The following is a 14,840-nucleotide window of genomic DNA, read 5'->3' on the forward strand; positions in this document are numbered from 1 at the left end:
GAAGGAAGGAGTCTCCTGTGTCAAGCCTTTGTAACAAACCGGAAGTTTTCAAGTATTTATTTATTTATTTATTTATTTATTTATTTATTTATTTATTTTAGTGGATTAATTTTGAGGTAACTTAGTGGTGAAGGCACTGGTTACTGATCAGAAGGTTGGGGGTCAAGCCTCTAAACTGCCAAGCTATCAACTTTGGGTCCCTGAGCAAGGCCCTTAGCCCCTCCTGCTCCAGGGGCACCGCACCATGGCTGAATCGAATGTTTGTACGAGATAACAGGAAGTAGTGTGTCTCATGGATCTTCCTCAAGATTAGATATGTTTAGTTGTATTTTTTCATCAAGAAAGGGATAAAATGAGGCTGGCAAGCATACAGTATATTGTAACTGTTTCTAGCTGCTCTAACATAAGTGCCACAAGCATTAATTTGTCTCAACATTAAAGGTAACTTTAATGGACCATGATCATTATCACCTCGGCTCATTTGCTTATGTTCTTCTTAAGTCCTTCATTAACTCAGTCTGTGGTGAAAACACTAGCACGGAGATTAAAATCCAGCCGGCTGACTGTGGATACACTGAGTGATCATGGGTGAACAGATGCCTTAAAAGCGCAGCTGTTTCCTGACCAGTATGAATGGACTGCAGTACAGCTGCCCTGTTTTAGCTAACAGGAAGCTTGAGATGCGCCACTGCAGCACTCCAAAGTTAAAGGCAAAGCAGTGTAATGGCTGGGGTTGGCATGGCAACCGTTTTGGGAGAACTGAAAAAAAAAAAAGGAGCGCAAATGGGAGGCGGGCGCTCTGCTTTCGGAAACGGCGAAGTTGGCGACAAATTGGGAGGGCAGCTAAAGAGCAGCATCTCCTTTGAGCTCAGCAGCTGTACAGAGAGCAAAGAGAGCTTCACGTCGAGCATCCGACCTGCTGGAAGCACTGCATTGAAAAAAACCTTTAAGAGAAGCCTTCACAATATTGTGCAGTGACTCAATGGTGACAGAAGGAGAGGAGCAGAAAGATGATGTTGTTGCACTTTGCTCATGTCTCTGTAAGGGTAGAAGAGAAATAAGCTTTCACACACACGGCCGACGATCTGCCCACAGATGGGAACAGGAGCTTTGACTTTGTGTGAAACCTTTTTCTGGGGGGTGAAATAAATCCCCTGTATGCAGGACTGAAAAAAAAAATACCAGCAGAGAGACTTGTGGAGAGAATTGTAGATGTGACGTCTGTGATCATGTCTGTGTTTGTATGTTGGACTTTCTAAAATGAGATAAGTCAGAGAAGAATGTCCAGATCAGCTGGTTGAAGACCAGAAGAATTCAATAAACTAATCTTTACAACCATGCTGGACAGAAAAGCATGTCCAGATACACAACATTTGCCAGAAAATGCCAGAAAAATGGCAGAATTCTTTAATACTCAGAGATATTTAAAATAATTAAAAAAAGAGGGAGGGGTGCATGGTGGCTTAGTGGTTAGCACTTTCGCCTCACACCTCCAGGGTTGGAGGTTCAATTCCCGCCTTGTGTGTGTGGAGTTTGCATGTTCTCCCGGTCCAAAGACATGCATGGTATTTTGATTGGCATCTCTGGGAAATTGTCCATAGTGTGTGATTGCATGAGTGAATGAGAGTGTGTGTGTGCCCTGTGATGGGTTGGCACTCCGTCCAGGGTGTATCCTGCCTCGATGCCCGATGACACCTGAGATAGGCACAGGCTCCCCGTGACCCGAGAAGTTCGGATAAGCGGTAGAAAATGAATGAATGAATGAATGAATGAATGAATGAATGAATGAATGAATGAATGAACAGGGGTATTGAAACATTTTTAATTTTAATACTAAATACATTTTTTTCAGGTTAAAGCAAAAATCATACCAAAAGATATCCATACAGATTAATAGAAAAACTTATTCTAATTGATCTGCTTTTCACTCGCTGTGCTGCAATAAAGCGTTAAAACCACAGCAGAGCTGACTTCGAACAAAACATCGCGTCGTTTCAGGACTCAGAGTGAATATAAATCTCAGAGTGGTGAACGCTCAGTGAAGATGAGATGACGGGCATATGGAGGAACATGCTGCTCTGTAAGTGTTTTCATCAGAACCAGCATGAGGGGGCAACCATTTGCCGGGTTCAATATCTCCTCAGGCTTCACACGATGCGGTTCCTCTTGCTTGCTGATAAACTTAATCCAACACCCTGCTGTACCATTTATCCAGTCGGAAAGACAGACTCGCCTAATGACATTTATAGATTTGGTAATCGGTGGTTCGTCTGAAATGTTTGAACTTTTGTTCGCTTTGTAAATGATTCGGAAAGGTTTAGATGTTTTGAACCACGGCCCATTGTGTATGCAACAGGGTGGAAAAACAGTCAAACGCGGCTCACAAAGCACTTCACAACGGTCGAGCAGTTTTATTTCCAGACCTCCTTTTACAGTAACTATGGAGACCGTGGGTCAGCTGACTGTGGAGAAATGCAGCAATGGCACATGATAGATAAAGCATCTTGTGTTTTTTTTCCTTTTGATGATCTCTACTAAAGGTTTTTTAGTATCAATGCGATTATTTATTGTTTTGTCTTCTCTAAAATAATGTTATGTCTATTTTTTTATAACCCAATAACATGATGAATCTTTCTCTTTTGTAGTGCTTTTGTCCCCTTTAATGCTCTAAAGAGATGAACACAAGATAATTTATTGTTCTCACTTCTCTCTGTGGCATGAAGCGAACAGTTTGCTGGATTTTTAATGAAAGAACGGGTGTGTAATGAAAGGACGGAGCTTAATTACTTTAACGCTATAACTCCTGCACAACACCTCTCTGTGGATTAGAGCTCCCAATAACACCACATATTATGACTGTTTCAACTTGACCCTGGATGATACGAAGGAAGGCTCATGTGGATCTGTGGCTCTCAAAAGCGAGGGTGCACGCTGCTGCCAGATGTTGAGTCTGACTGAGCTAAAAGGACATGCAGACTTTAAATCCAAGTTCAATCCGATGTGCGTTTTTTTTTCACAAAGTGCTCGCTTGTTCTGTGAAGAGTATCGTTTAATACATAAATAAAATTAATTTAAAAACAAAGGGATAAGTTGTGGCATGTCCTACCAAGGTGATTCTTCCAGGTTCAATGTACATTTTTTAAAAGTTTTGGAACTTCAGGCCAAGTGACATATTTTATAGATACCGGTGTACCTGGAGGAAACCCCCGAGGCACGGGGAGAACATGCAAACTCCACACACACAAGGAGGAGGTGGGAATCGAACTCCCAACCCTGGAGGTGTGAGGCAAATGTTCTAACCACTAAGCCACCGTGCCCCCTAAAATGAATCTTAAATTTATTAAATAAATAAATAAATAAAAAAAATTAATCTAAAAGAGAAAAATAAAACAAAATAAATAAACAAATTAATTAATTAATTGAATTTCTAAAACAAATCTAAAAGAGAAAAAACTACAACAAATAAATCTAATCTGAATATAAGTAAGCATTAAATAAATAAATAAATAAATAAATAGAATTTCTAAAATGAATAAAAAAAGAATAAATAAATAAATAAACAAACAAACAAACAACCTGGGGTTGGGGCTCGCATGCGAGCGCCTGGTGGCCGGGTCTTACCCCACGGGGCCCGGCCGGGCTAAGCCCGAAGGAGCGAAGTGGGGCCAATCTCCTGTGGGCCCATCACCTGCAGGAGAAACCTTAAGGGGCTGGTGCAATGCGGATTGGGTGGCAGTCGAAGGCGGGAGCCTCGGCGACCCAATCTCCAGACACGGAATCTGACTCTAGGGACATGGAATGTCACCTTGCTGGGGGGAAAGGAGCCTGAGCTGGTGCGGGAGGTTGAGAGATACCGACTAGAGATAGTCTCCACGCACAGCTTGGGCTCTGGAACCCAACTCCTCGGGACTTTGGACTCTCTACTACTCTGGAGTTGCCCGCGGTGAGAGGCGGCGGGCTGGTGTGGGCTTGCTCATAGCCCCCCAGCTCAGCAGCCATGTGTTGGAGTTCACCCCGGTGAACGAGAGGGTCGTTTCCCTGCGCCTTCCGGTCGGGGAGAGGTCTCTCACTTATTTGTGCTTATGGGCCAAATGGCAGTGTAGAGTACCCGACCTTCTTGGCATCTCTGGGAGGGGTGCTAGAAAGTGCCCCGACCGGGGACTCCGTCAATCTACTGGGGGACTTCAACGCTCACGTGGGCAGCGACAGTGACACCTGGAGGGGCGTGATTGGGCGGAACGGCCCCCCAAACTGAACCCGAGTGGTGTTCTGTTATTGGACTTCTGTGCTAGTCACAGTTTGTCCAGAACGAACACCATGTTCAAGCATAAGGGTGTCCATCAGTACACATGGCACCAGGACACCCTAGGTCGGAAGTAGATGATCAGACCTCCGGCCGTATGTCTTGGACACTCGGGTAAAGAGAGGGGTGGAGCTGTCAACTGATCACCACCTGGTGGTGAGTTGGGTCCGATGGCAGGGGAGGAAGTTGGACAGACTTGGCAGACCCAAACGTACTGTGAGGGTCCGCTGGGAACGTTTGGCAGAGTCTCCTGTCAGAGAGATCTTCAACTCTCACCTCCGGCAGAGCTTCAACCAGATCCTGAGGGAGGTTGGAGACATTGAGTCCGAGTGGACCATGCTCTCCACCTCCATTGTCGATGCAGCCGCACGAAGCTGTGGCCGTAAGGTCTCCGGTGCCTGTCGTGGTGGCAATCCCCGAACCCGGTGGTGGACCCCGGAAGTAAGGGATGCCGTCAAGCTGAAGAAGGAGTCCTATCGAGCCTGGTTGGCTCGGGGGACTCTGGAGGCAGCTGATAGCTACCGGAGGGCCAAGCAAGCTTCAGCACGGGTGGTTGCAGAGGCAAAAACTCGGGTCTGGGAGGAGTTCGGTGAGGCCATGGAGAAGGACTATCGGTTGGCCTCGAAGAAATTCTGGCAAACCGTCCGGCACCTCAGGAGGGGGAAGCAGTGCCCTTCTCACACTGTTTACAGTGGGAGTGGGAATCTGCTGACATGGACTGGTGACATCCTCGGACGGTGGAAGGAGTACTTCGAGGATATCCTCAACCCCACCAACATGTCTTCCATTGAGGAAGCAGAGGCGGAGGGCTTGGTTGTGGACTCGTCGATCCCCCAAGCTGAGGTCACTGAGGTAGTTGAGAAGCTCCTCGGTGGCAAGGCACCGGGGGTGGATGAGATCCACCCTGAGTACCTTAAGTCTCTGGATTTTGTGGGGCTGTCTTGGTTGACACGCCTCTGCAACATCGCGTAGCGGTTGGGGACAGTGCCTCTGGACTGGCAGACTGGGGTGGTGGTCCCTCTGTTTAAGAAGGGGGACCGGAGGGTGTGTTCCAACTACAGGGGGATCACACTCCTCAGCCTCCCCGGAAAAGTCTATGCCAGGGTACTGGAGAGGAGAATTCGGCCGATAGTCGAACCTTGGATTCAGGAGGAACAATGCGGGTTTCGTCCTGGTCGTGGAACACTGGACCATCTCTATATCCTCACCAGGTTGCTGGAGGGTTCATGGGAGTTTGCCCAACCAGTCCACATGTGTTTTGTGGATCTGGAGAAGACATTTGACTGTGTCCCTCGTGGTGACCTGTGGGGGGTGCTCTGGGAGTATGGGGGCCGTGGCCCTCTGCTAAAAGCTGTCCAGTCCCTATATGACCGGAGCAGGAGTTTGGTTTGCATTGCCGGCAGTAAGTCAGACTTGTTCCCGGTGCATGTTGGACTCCGGCAGGGCTGCCCTTTGTCACCGGTCCTGTTCATTATTTATATGGACAGGATTTCTAGGCGCAGTCGGGGGCCGGAGGGAGTCCGGTTTGGGGACCACAGGATTTCGTCTCAGCTTTTTGCAGATGATGTTGTCCTGTTGGCTTCTTCAAATCAGGACCTTCAGCATGCACTGGGATGGTTTGCAGCCGAGTGTGAAGCGGCGGGGATGAGAATCAGCACCTCCAAGTCCGAGGCCATGGTTCTTAGCCGGAAAAGGGTGGCTTGCCCCCTTCAGGTTGGTGGAGAGCTACTGCCTCAAGTGGAGGAGTTTAAGTATCTTGGGGTCCTGTTCACGAGTGAGGGACGGATGGAGCGGGAGATCGACAGGCGGATCGGTGTATCTTCTGCAGTGATGCGGCCGATATACCGATCTGTTGTGGTGAAGACAGAGCTGAGCCGCAAGGCGAAGCTCTCTATTTACCAATCGATCTACGTTCCTACCCTCACCTATGGTCATGAGCTTTGGGTAATGACCGAAAGGACAAGATCCCGGATACAGGCGGCCGAAATGAGTTTCCTCTGCAGGGTGGCTGGGCGCTCCCTTAGAGATAGAGTGAGGAGCTCAGTCACTCGGGAGGAGCTCAGAGTAGAGCCGCTGCTCCTCCACATTGAGAGGGGTCAGCTGAGGTGGCTGGGGCATCTGTTTCGGATGCCTCCTGGACGCCTCCCTGGGGAGGTGTTCCGGGCATGTCCAACCGGGAGGAGGCCCCGGGGAAGACCTAGGACACGCTGGAGGGACTATGTCTCTTGGCTGGCCTGGGAACGCCTCGGTATTCCCCCGGAAGAGCTGGAGGAAGTGTCTAGGGAGAGGGAAGTCTGGGTGTCCCTGCTTAGACTGCTGCCCCCGCGACCCGGCCCCGGATAAGCGGTAGAAAATGGATGGATGGAACAAACAAACCTAAAAGAAAAATAATTAATTTATTAATTAATTAATAGAATTTCTAAAATAAAATTTAAAAAGCAAAAATTAAAACAAATAAATATAAAATACAATTTCTAAAACAAATCTAAATGAACATTAAATAGATTAATAAATTAATAAATTAAGAAAGAAAGAAAGAAAGAAAGAAAGAAAGAAAGAAAGAAAGAAAGAAAGAAAGAAAGAAAAAGGTTATACGTAAATAAATAAATAAAAATGTTTGGACAAGTCATTTCTTAATAACGCCCCCTTTATTCTTGAAATCTCTGGGATTCATCATGTTTAAGATCAACTATTTAAAGTCTTGCATTTCCTGATGAAGTTCATGATGAACTTTGAAGTATGTTATGGATCACTGTCCTGTCATAAAAGCTAGCTTTTTTAGCTTCAGCCACTAAATGTTAGCTTCCAGACTTTTCTGATATTTAATGGAACCCATTCTTTTCTCTGTCTCCTGTGTCACTGGCTGTCAGTCACACAGCCCTGAAACATAACAAGATCCATCCCTATGTTTAACAATGGGCAAAGTGTTACTATGTGATCAGATGTGATGTGATGTGAGTTCGATTCCTACATCCACCAGGTTCCCACTGCTGGGTCCCTGAGCAAGGCCCTTAACCCTCAATTGCTCAGTTGTGTAAAAATGAGATTAAAATGTAAGTCGCTCTGGATAAGGGCATCTGCTAAATGCTGTAAATGTAAAAGTAATTCAAATGATGCTCTGTGTGTTTTTTTTTTCTTCTTCTAATTATATTTTCGGTTATGGACACAGAATTACATTTTAATTCAATTCTATTCACGCTTATTTGTATGAACAGAACAGAACATAAAATTTAACACGTACATTTATTTGCATTTATCCCTAATGAGCAAGCCTGAGGTGACTGGGGCAAGGAAAAACTCCCTTAGATGGTGTGAGGAAGAAACCTTGAGAAAAATGGAACCATCCTCATTTGGGTGACAACAGAGAGTGTGATTACAAATCATTATAAACATTGGAGAATGTGAATTACCAGAAACACCAGAGTGTGATTATTATTATTATAAATAATGTCTTTTCTACAGTCACATACATAGAGTTTGGAATTGTGTAACTCAGAAATTAGCTCATCATTTGAGTTCATTATAGATTCAACACCGTGTCCTCTGAGCCGAAGCCTTGAAATGATCACTTATGGAGGTTCAGCATACGTAAAATCTTAATTTGTGTTTAAATTAAGAAGTGGTTCTCCTCAAAATCCTCATAAGATTGGCAAGCTCTTTTTAAATGTCAGAAATTTAAGGATTCCATTTTTTTCTTATCTTGATCTTCACCTTTTACATGCAGGTAAGATTCCCTTCTGATGACCCTTCCATGCAGATCATATTACAGTAGTATAAACAAATCTGCATTAGCTGAACCTTCCTGCAGAACCACAGAGTCATCTGCTTTTCAGTCATCTGCAATTCTGTCCACAAGTTTTCATGGTCATCCACGTGGAAAAGTGAGCTGGAAGTGCTTTGATATCGTTTTCTAGCCTTGTTTGGAGTGTTGTGGAGTGTTCATGGATGGTGAGTGGTGGCACAAGGTTTAAAGAGTCAGACAATTTATTACACTCTAATAATTCTTGGCCTTCCTAACAACTCTTAATGAGTCAATTTATTTGCAAGGATGTCCAAAGTTTTGCAATACTAAAAATTACAAATTTGGTCACATTATATATATATATATATATATATATATATATATATATATATATATATATATATATATATATATATATATATATATATATATATATATATATATCCACAGAGAATATTTACAAAAAAATTCAACAATTTACATATATGCAATTCTGCCTGGGGTGCCAAAACTTTTACATACAACTTTAAAACTCTATGGTGTAAAAGAAATAAAACACTTTATATTATTGGAAAAATAAGCTTTGATGTGGTATGTCATTTTTTGTAGAACAGCACCATTTTTTTTCTTCAATTTCTCCTCTGACAAATTTCTCTTGAGTGTAATGGAATGTGTGTAGTTTGAAAGGAAAATATCATCTTCACAATCAAGTTCTACACTTTACTGAACTCCACACCAGTGTAATGCATGAAGTAAAAAAAAAAAAAGATGTATTCAGTGGTTAGCTCGAGGCAGTGGAGATGTTGCAGATGTGTCAAAACAGCAATATTTCCAAGTATATTTCTCTACTGTGTAGTAAATGTGCATTAGGAATAGCACGGGCAGGTATGGCTTTAGTCCCAGCAGACAGACCTACGTTATTGAATACTGAAACACACATGAAAGCCGCAGGCACTTTCTGGTGATTGACTTTGTAGAAAAAAAACGGAAAAAAAAAAAAAAAAAACAACTGGCTACTTTTGCTGAGCGGCTTGTCTGGAAAGGCCAAGTCTATGGGGGAAATGAAAGAGAGAGAACAAATGTGGCATTTGTTGAGATCGATAGTGAATTGCGAGAAGCATCAGAAAGAACTCCGCAGCGCAAAGGTCCCGTAAATAGTTATTTTATATGGATGCATTTCGGCGGTGGGGATAAAATCATCTGTTGTGCTGTTCGACTGAGCTGTTGGAGAGGAGGAGGTAAAACAGAACGCCACAATAGGGAGTAAATGAGCCTGAGTGAAGCGCATAACCCTGAGCACCCAAGCACAATCCAGTCTGAAATGAGGATTTGAAGAAGCAATTGTGAAAGAATTACCGCTTTAAATTCGATTCACCTTTCTTGTGAAAACGTGTGAGGCAGAGAAGGAAAGAGAGAAGGAGAAAGAGAGAGAAACAGAGAGAGAGAGAGAAAGAGAGAGAAGGAAGGACCTTTGATCCACAAACCCACCATTGTGCTTAGAAAAGTTTATTTCTGAGCAACACATGTCAACATATTTTTTTTGAACAGTTTCTGAATTCAGACTCACCTGTGCGGTTTCTGAAAGGTATTTTGTAACACTGACATGTGTAAAAAGTTACAAGACAGCCCTGAAAAGGATTTCAAAAGAAATCTACATCATCAAAATAAAAAAAAATAAAAAATAAATAATAATAATAATAATAATAAAAAAAACTAATAAAAAAAAAACATGAAGGAAACAATATACAGAGGGGATTAAAAACTGCACCATAAATACAGGAGCAAAAATAAATGAAAACAATCTATCAAAACACCACAAATGTACGACATCATATTCTTTTTTCTTGTTAGTGGAAATGATGTTATTTATATGCGTATTTATTTCTTTTCTTTTTTTTCCTTTTTTAAAAATCAATGCCGGTATAAAAAAAGGAAACGATCTATTCTACAGGTATCGTAGCCACGTGGCCTCCACTGCGTTGTGGCTACAGTGTGCCGTAGAGTTTATAGAGGAAACTTACAGAAGGTTGCTGATGATCTGAGGCTAAAAAGCTGAAAAGGTGACGTGACGTTGCAGTTGTGCAAAATGATCTCTTGTGCTTTACGGCGTCGTTCTGTGTAGCACAATTAAACATTTTTTTGAACAAATAAAGAGTTTTGCCGGCCATCTTGAAAATTTTTCTCATCCGGTGGCCGTGTTTTCTAGCCCCGCCCCTTCCTCTACGCAAGCTAGGATGTTCTCTACCCTATTTATACTACAGAACAGTGCTGAATAGTGAACAAGTATGAGATTTGTGACGCACTCTTCGAACCGTGACCAATTTAAACATCATCGTTTAAACAACAAGCTTTAGGTTTGAGGTTTAAAGAACATAAGACTTGGGATGCTACTATTAGCCTTTGTGTCCACTTTAATTTGTGGGCATAAAATCTTTAAAAAAAATGTGAGGGAGCTACTTTCTTATTTAACTCACATCAATCCTTACTCCTGATGTTGCTAAAGGCAGTATTTCCTAAAGTGTTTTCAAGGTATTGCATCAACATCGTCCAATTCATCCCATTTCCTTCAGCGGTTTTCTGCATATCTCCAGTCGCAAGTTCCAACACCTTACAGAGCACTCTAGGATGGACACACTCGTAAAACTTTGCTCAAGCGTGAAAAAATGTAAACAACACGTGGAAAAAAATGCCGGATGAAAACATTCGAATGAACTGTTTTTTTTCCTGCTTTGTCTTTTTGTCTTAGCTTGGGCTCTGACTCTCCTACGCTTTCACATGCTCTCTAGATTGCTCTTTCTCCGAGATCTAATCACAGCTCGGAGACTGCGAGCAGGTGATTCATCATGTACGCCAGGGCAGAAGGAGACAGAGCGCAGGATATGACAAGTGCGAGCGATCAGATCCTGTTTTTTTTTTTTTCATTCTGGAGGGATCTCATCGGGGCTTCAGAGGAGGTTTGGCCGGTGACTTTAATGAGGGTGATGAGACAAACAAATGCATCATACTTCATCAGCATGGGGGTGTCAGGGGCTTCAGGGGGAAGGAGCTATTCACGAGCAGGTCAACAAGAAACAAAATAACAGGTTCGTCGTCATCAAGACACTGACAAATCAAACGAGACCAAACAAAAGTCGTACATAGTGTCATAGTAATAGTGCAAGTGTCACTATTTATCCAGCTTCGGTGTTAAAGTCTCCGAAGAAAACGATGCTTCATACAAAAAACTCCCATTCAGGCTCCTTATTGCACCAGATAAGCAAAAAAACTCATCAAAGGTCTATTAGAAAAAGATTTCCACCGATTCTGTTCTCTCATCGTGAGTTCAGAGTGTAAAATGAGTTAGTCCTTCTTTTGGCTGAAGTTCATGTGTTTTTATGCGTTTTCTGTCCAGGGGCGTTTACATGCCGCCGGTGTTGATTCCCATGCCGGCTGCTTGGCCCATGCAGGGCAGAGTCTGTGCCGCTTTGGGAAAATCGTGAGCCACCACACGGCCGTTCTCACCTCCGCTGCCCATGTGGCTCAGGCTGGAGCCCAACATTGCTGCATCGATGATTTGCTACAAGACACAGACCACAAGGACCATTTTTACACCAAATCCAGATTTATCTTTCGATTTAAAGTGTATATGTGTCATAATAAATTTTTTGTTTTTTTATTGTTAAAAAAAAATAAAAAAGTTCTAAATCCGGGTCGATTGCCACTCGAAGCTGTATATCTACAGGCTGTGGTGGAAATTCGTGCCTCACTTGAGCTGTATACATCTGTCAATATGGCAGCCTTGCACAATAATTCAGCAGTTAGAAAATAATTAGGACAATAAAAGAAATGATGCTATCCGGGAAGCCACTCGCTCCCGCATTAGTTTCACATAATGAAACCCTGTAGGCTTCAAACAGGAGCTAATGATGTGGCTGTCAGGCTTCAAATTCAAATCCAGCACACTTCACTGCTTCAGAGAGGATAATGTTTCCCCTGCTGATGCCGTCCAATTGGCCTTCTAGGAGCTAAGATTTCTGCAATATTTTAAACTTCGGTGCTGTTGAAGTCTCAATTCTGATTGATCAAAAGAAGTTGATTAATTTTCTGTAAAAGCACGGCTACGGCAATAATTCCAACTGCAAGGCAAATCTCTGGTTCATAATAATGAGCTTCTTCTAAAACGTAATTGTTTCTATGGTAACAACTGCCTTGATGTAACGCTCCACGTTAATCTACGCGTTGATACTGTGATATTCTGTTAAGAGGTATTTGCTTTCATGATCTGTATAACCTCAGTCAGGGATTTCAAGGCGTGATGCTAGTCAGCTAGTGGCCACACACTAATAGCCTTATATTTATTATCAGATCTCGTTTATATTTCAAATTAAGTGTAACAATAAGCTACATGTAAGTGAGGGATCAGTGAGGGATTTTTCCAGGGTAACTCTTGCCAGCTACTCATTTATACTGTACTTAATAACTTTATATTGACCAATCTGGTTTATAGTTTTAGCTATCATTAAATAATAACTTTCCAGCTTTCTAGTCAAATTGGCTAGTCTTTAAAATATATAATGTAAATGTGAGCTTAATGTAAGGAATTTTGCTAATAACCTTGGCTAAAGGTTAGCTAAAGGTTAGCAGTTAGCTTAGTCAAGCTTGCTAGCAATCTTGGCTAATGGTTTATAAAATGTAACAATTAGCCTAACGTAAGCATGTTTTCTAGCAACCTCGGTTACTGTTTTCTATATTACAACAGTTAGCCTAACGTAAGGACGTTTAATGTTTTATAAACAGGTGAACTTGTTTTAATAAATTTTTGTTTCTATGGTAACAATATACTCACTTGCATTCACAATTTCAATTGTACTGTTTGGTATCAACTTTAGTTAAAGGAATTAATTCCAACTTTGTACAGTAGCTTCATGCCTCTCTATCACCCGAGTCAGCAATTTTGACAGCTAACTCATGCTAACTAGAGGTTTAAACTTAAATTATTTTTAACATAATATTAATTAGCTTACTAGAACCTTGCTTTAAGAATATATTTAGCTTAATTTAGACGGGGTTTCTTGCAACCATGGCTAAAGAGTTACAAAATTAATCAGTTAGCCTAATGTTATCATGTTTGCTAGCAACCTTGGCTACTGTTATACCAAATGATAACTATTAGCCTAGGGTATATATTTGATATGGTGAAGATATTTATAGTAAAGAAGCCCCTAAATGCCACTAGCTTGCATAAAAAAAAACAAAAAAACAAAACAAAATTGGAGTTGATGGGAAAGAATGACTGTTCATAAATGTTATAATGAACAGTAAGTGATAATCAGAACTCGTTTCACAGATGTTCTGCAACATTAGCCGCAACTATGAACTCATTAAATCATATGTCATGATATTCTTTAATAAATATAATACAGCTAGTGCTGATATATCTGCTGTAGTGTGACAGTAATAAATGACCAGGAGACATTCACAGACTCTGAGAGGATTCAGGGTATGATAAAGATATCAGACAACACGCTAGTTAATGCTAGAACAGTGTAATTACGGCTAGCAAATTAAAACATATCATTAAAATGATTTGTTGAGCACATCACTAATGACTGTTGTCAAATATTAGGGAATAAGAAGCTATTTTCATAAATGGACACTACTGTGTACAGAGAAAATGGCACTTTTAAGACCACATGGTTCCACTGGTAATTGAATCTAAATTTGCCACTGTTTTTTTTTTTTTTCTGACGGCTGAGAAGGAAGGAAGGTAGAAAGTGTGGACCACGATTAGAAAAAAAAAATCACAGCAGGAGGGCTTCTATTTCGCACTCGCCCACTGTTACCTCTTTCCTACTAACACCCTGTGTTGAGAATGAGGGCGATCACGTTCTTATAATCACGCTGTGTATTTCACACTGATGAACTTCATCCAAGATACGGATGTTGGAGGGGATCCTTATTCCGGGGGGGAAAAAATGGAGGAATAGCCTGTGAATTACTTTAGAGTTTAGCTCAGTATCACATTTTAGATTCTGTGTTCTAGTGAAAATAAATTAGAATAAAATAATTAGAAGATATTTTCCTAGACAAAAAGAAAAAGACACAAGGTAAAAACAGACATTTGTATGGTATAGAATCTACTTTAGTCACTGCTAATCCCTCATAGCCTCAATCAGGGACTTTGAAGGCTAACTCTTACTAGGAAGTAGCTTTAAATACTACTAGACTTATATTTACTATCAAATCTGGGACATAGTTCTAATTACCGTTAAATCATATTTAGCCACGTTGAGTACAATTAAACAAAATGACGCACTAAAGTAAGTAACTTTGCTAGAAACCTTGACTAGTGGGTTACAAAATGTAACAGTTAGCTTAAAGTTCTCATTGGCTACCAACCTAGGCTAATGGTTTACAGACTGTAAGAGTTAGCTCTATATAAGCAAGATTGCTAACAACCTAGGCTAATTGTTCACAGATTGTAACAGGTTTGAGTTGGTACAGTAACTTTGATAGCAAACTTGGCTAACAATTTACAAAATGTAATATCTGGTCTAATGGAAGCATAAAAAATGTTTACAAAATGTTTATAAACTGTACCAATTAGCTTAAAGTTAGCAGACGTCTTAGTAACATTGAACACTTAACATACATCTGATGAACACCTAACATAGATAGAACAAACCCTATTCTTACATTGTTTCCACGTACTCATTTATATTTGAATTTGCACATCTATATTTGAACTTGCACATCTATACTTCAATTTGCACATTTATATTTCAATTTGCACATTTTTTTCCACTGTACATACAA

The 14,840-nt window shown here is 41.5% G+C and overlaps 1 protein-coding gene across 2 annotated transcripts in view; it reads right to left on the minus strand.

Moving 5' to 3' along the window:
• Nucleotides 1-8,561: 8,561 nt before the first annotated feature.
• Nucleotides 8,562-14,840, minus strand: part of gria1b (glutamate receptor, ionotropic, AMPA 1b) — an 80,070-nt gene continuing 73,791 nt past the window's right edge. The window contains exon 16 of one of the 2 annotated variants that reach the window (XM_027153481.2): nucleotides 8,562-11,601. In XM_027153481.2, the coding sequence (XP_027009282.1) occupies nucleotides 11,443-11,601 (159 nt within the window). In that variant the 3' untranslated portion in view covers nucleotides 8,562-11,442. The remainder of the gene's footprint in view (nucleotides 11,602-14,840) is intronic. The other variant, XM_027153482.2, reaches the window with a different exon arrangement.

The sequence above is a fragment of the Tachysurus fulvidraco genome, chromosome 21, assembly GCF_022655615.1.
Source record: "Tachysurus fulvidraco isolate hzauxx_2018 chromosome 21, HZAU_PFXX_2.0, whole genome shotgun sequence".
NCBI lineage: Eukaryota > Metazoa > Chordata > Actinopteri > Siluriformes > Bagridae > Tachysurus > Tachysurus fulvidraco.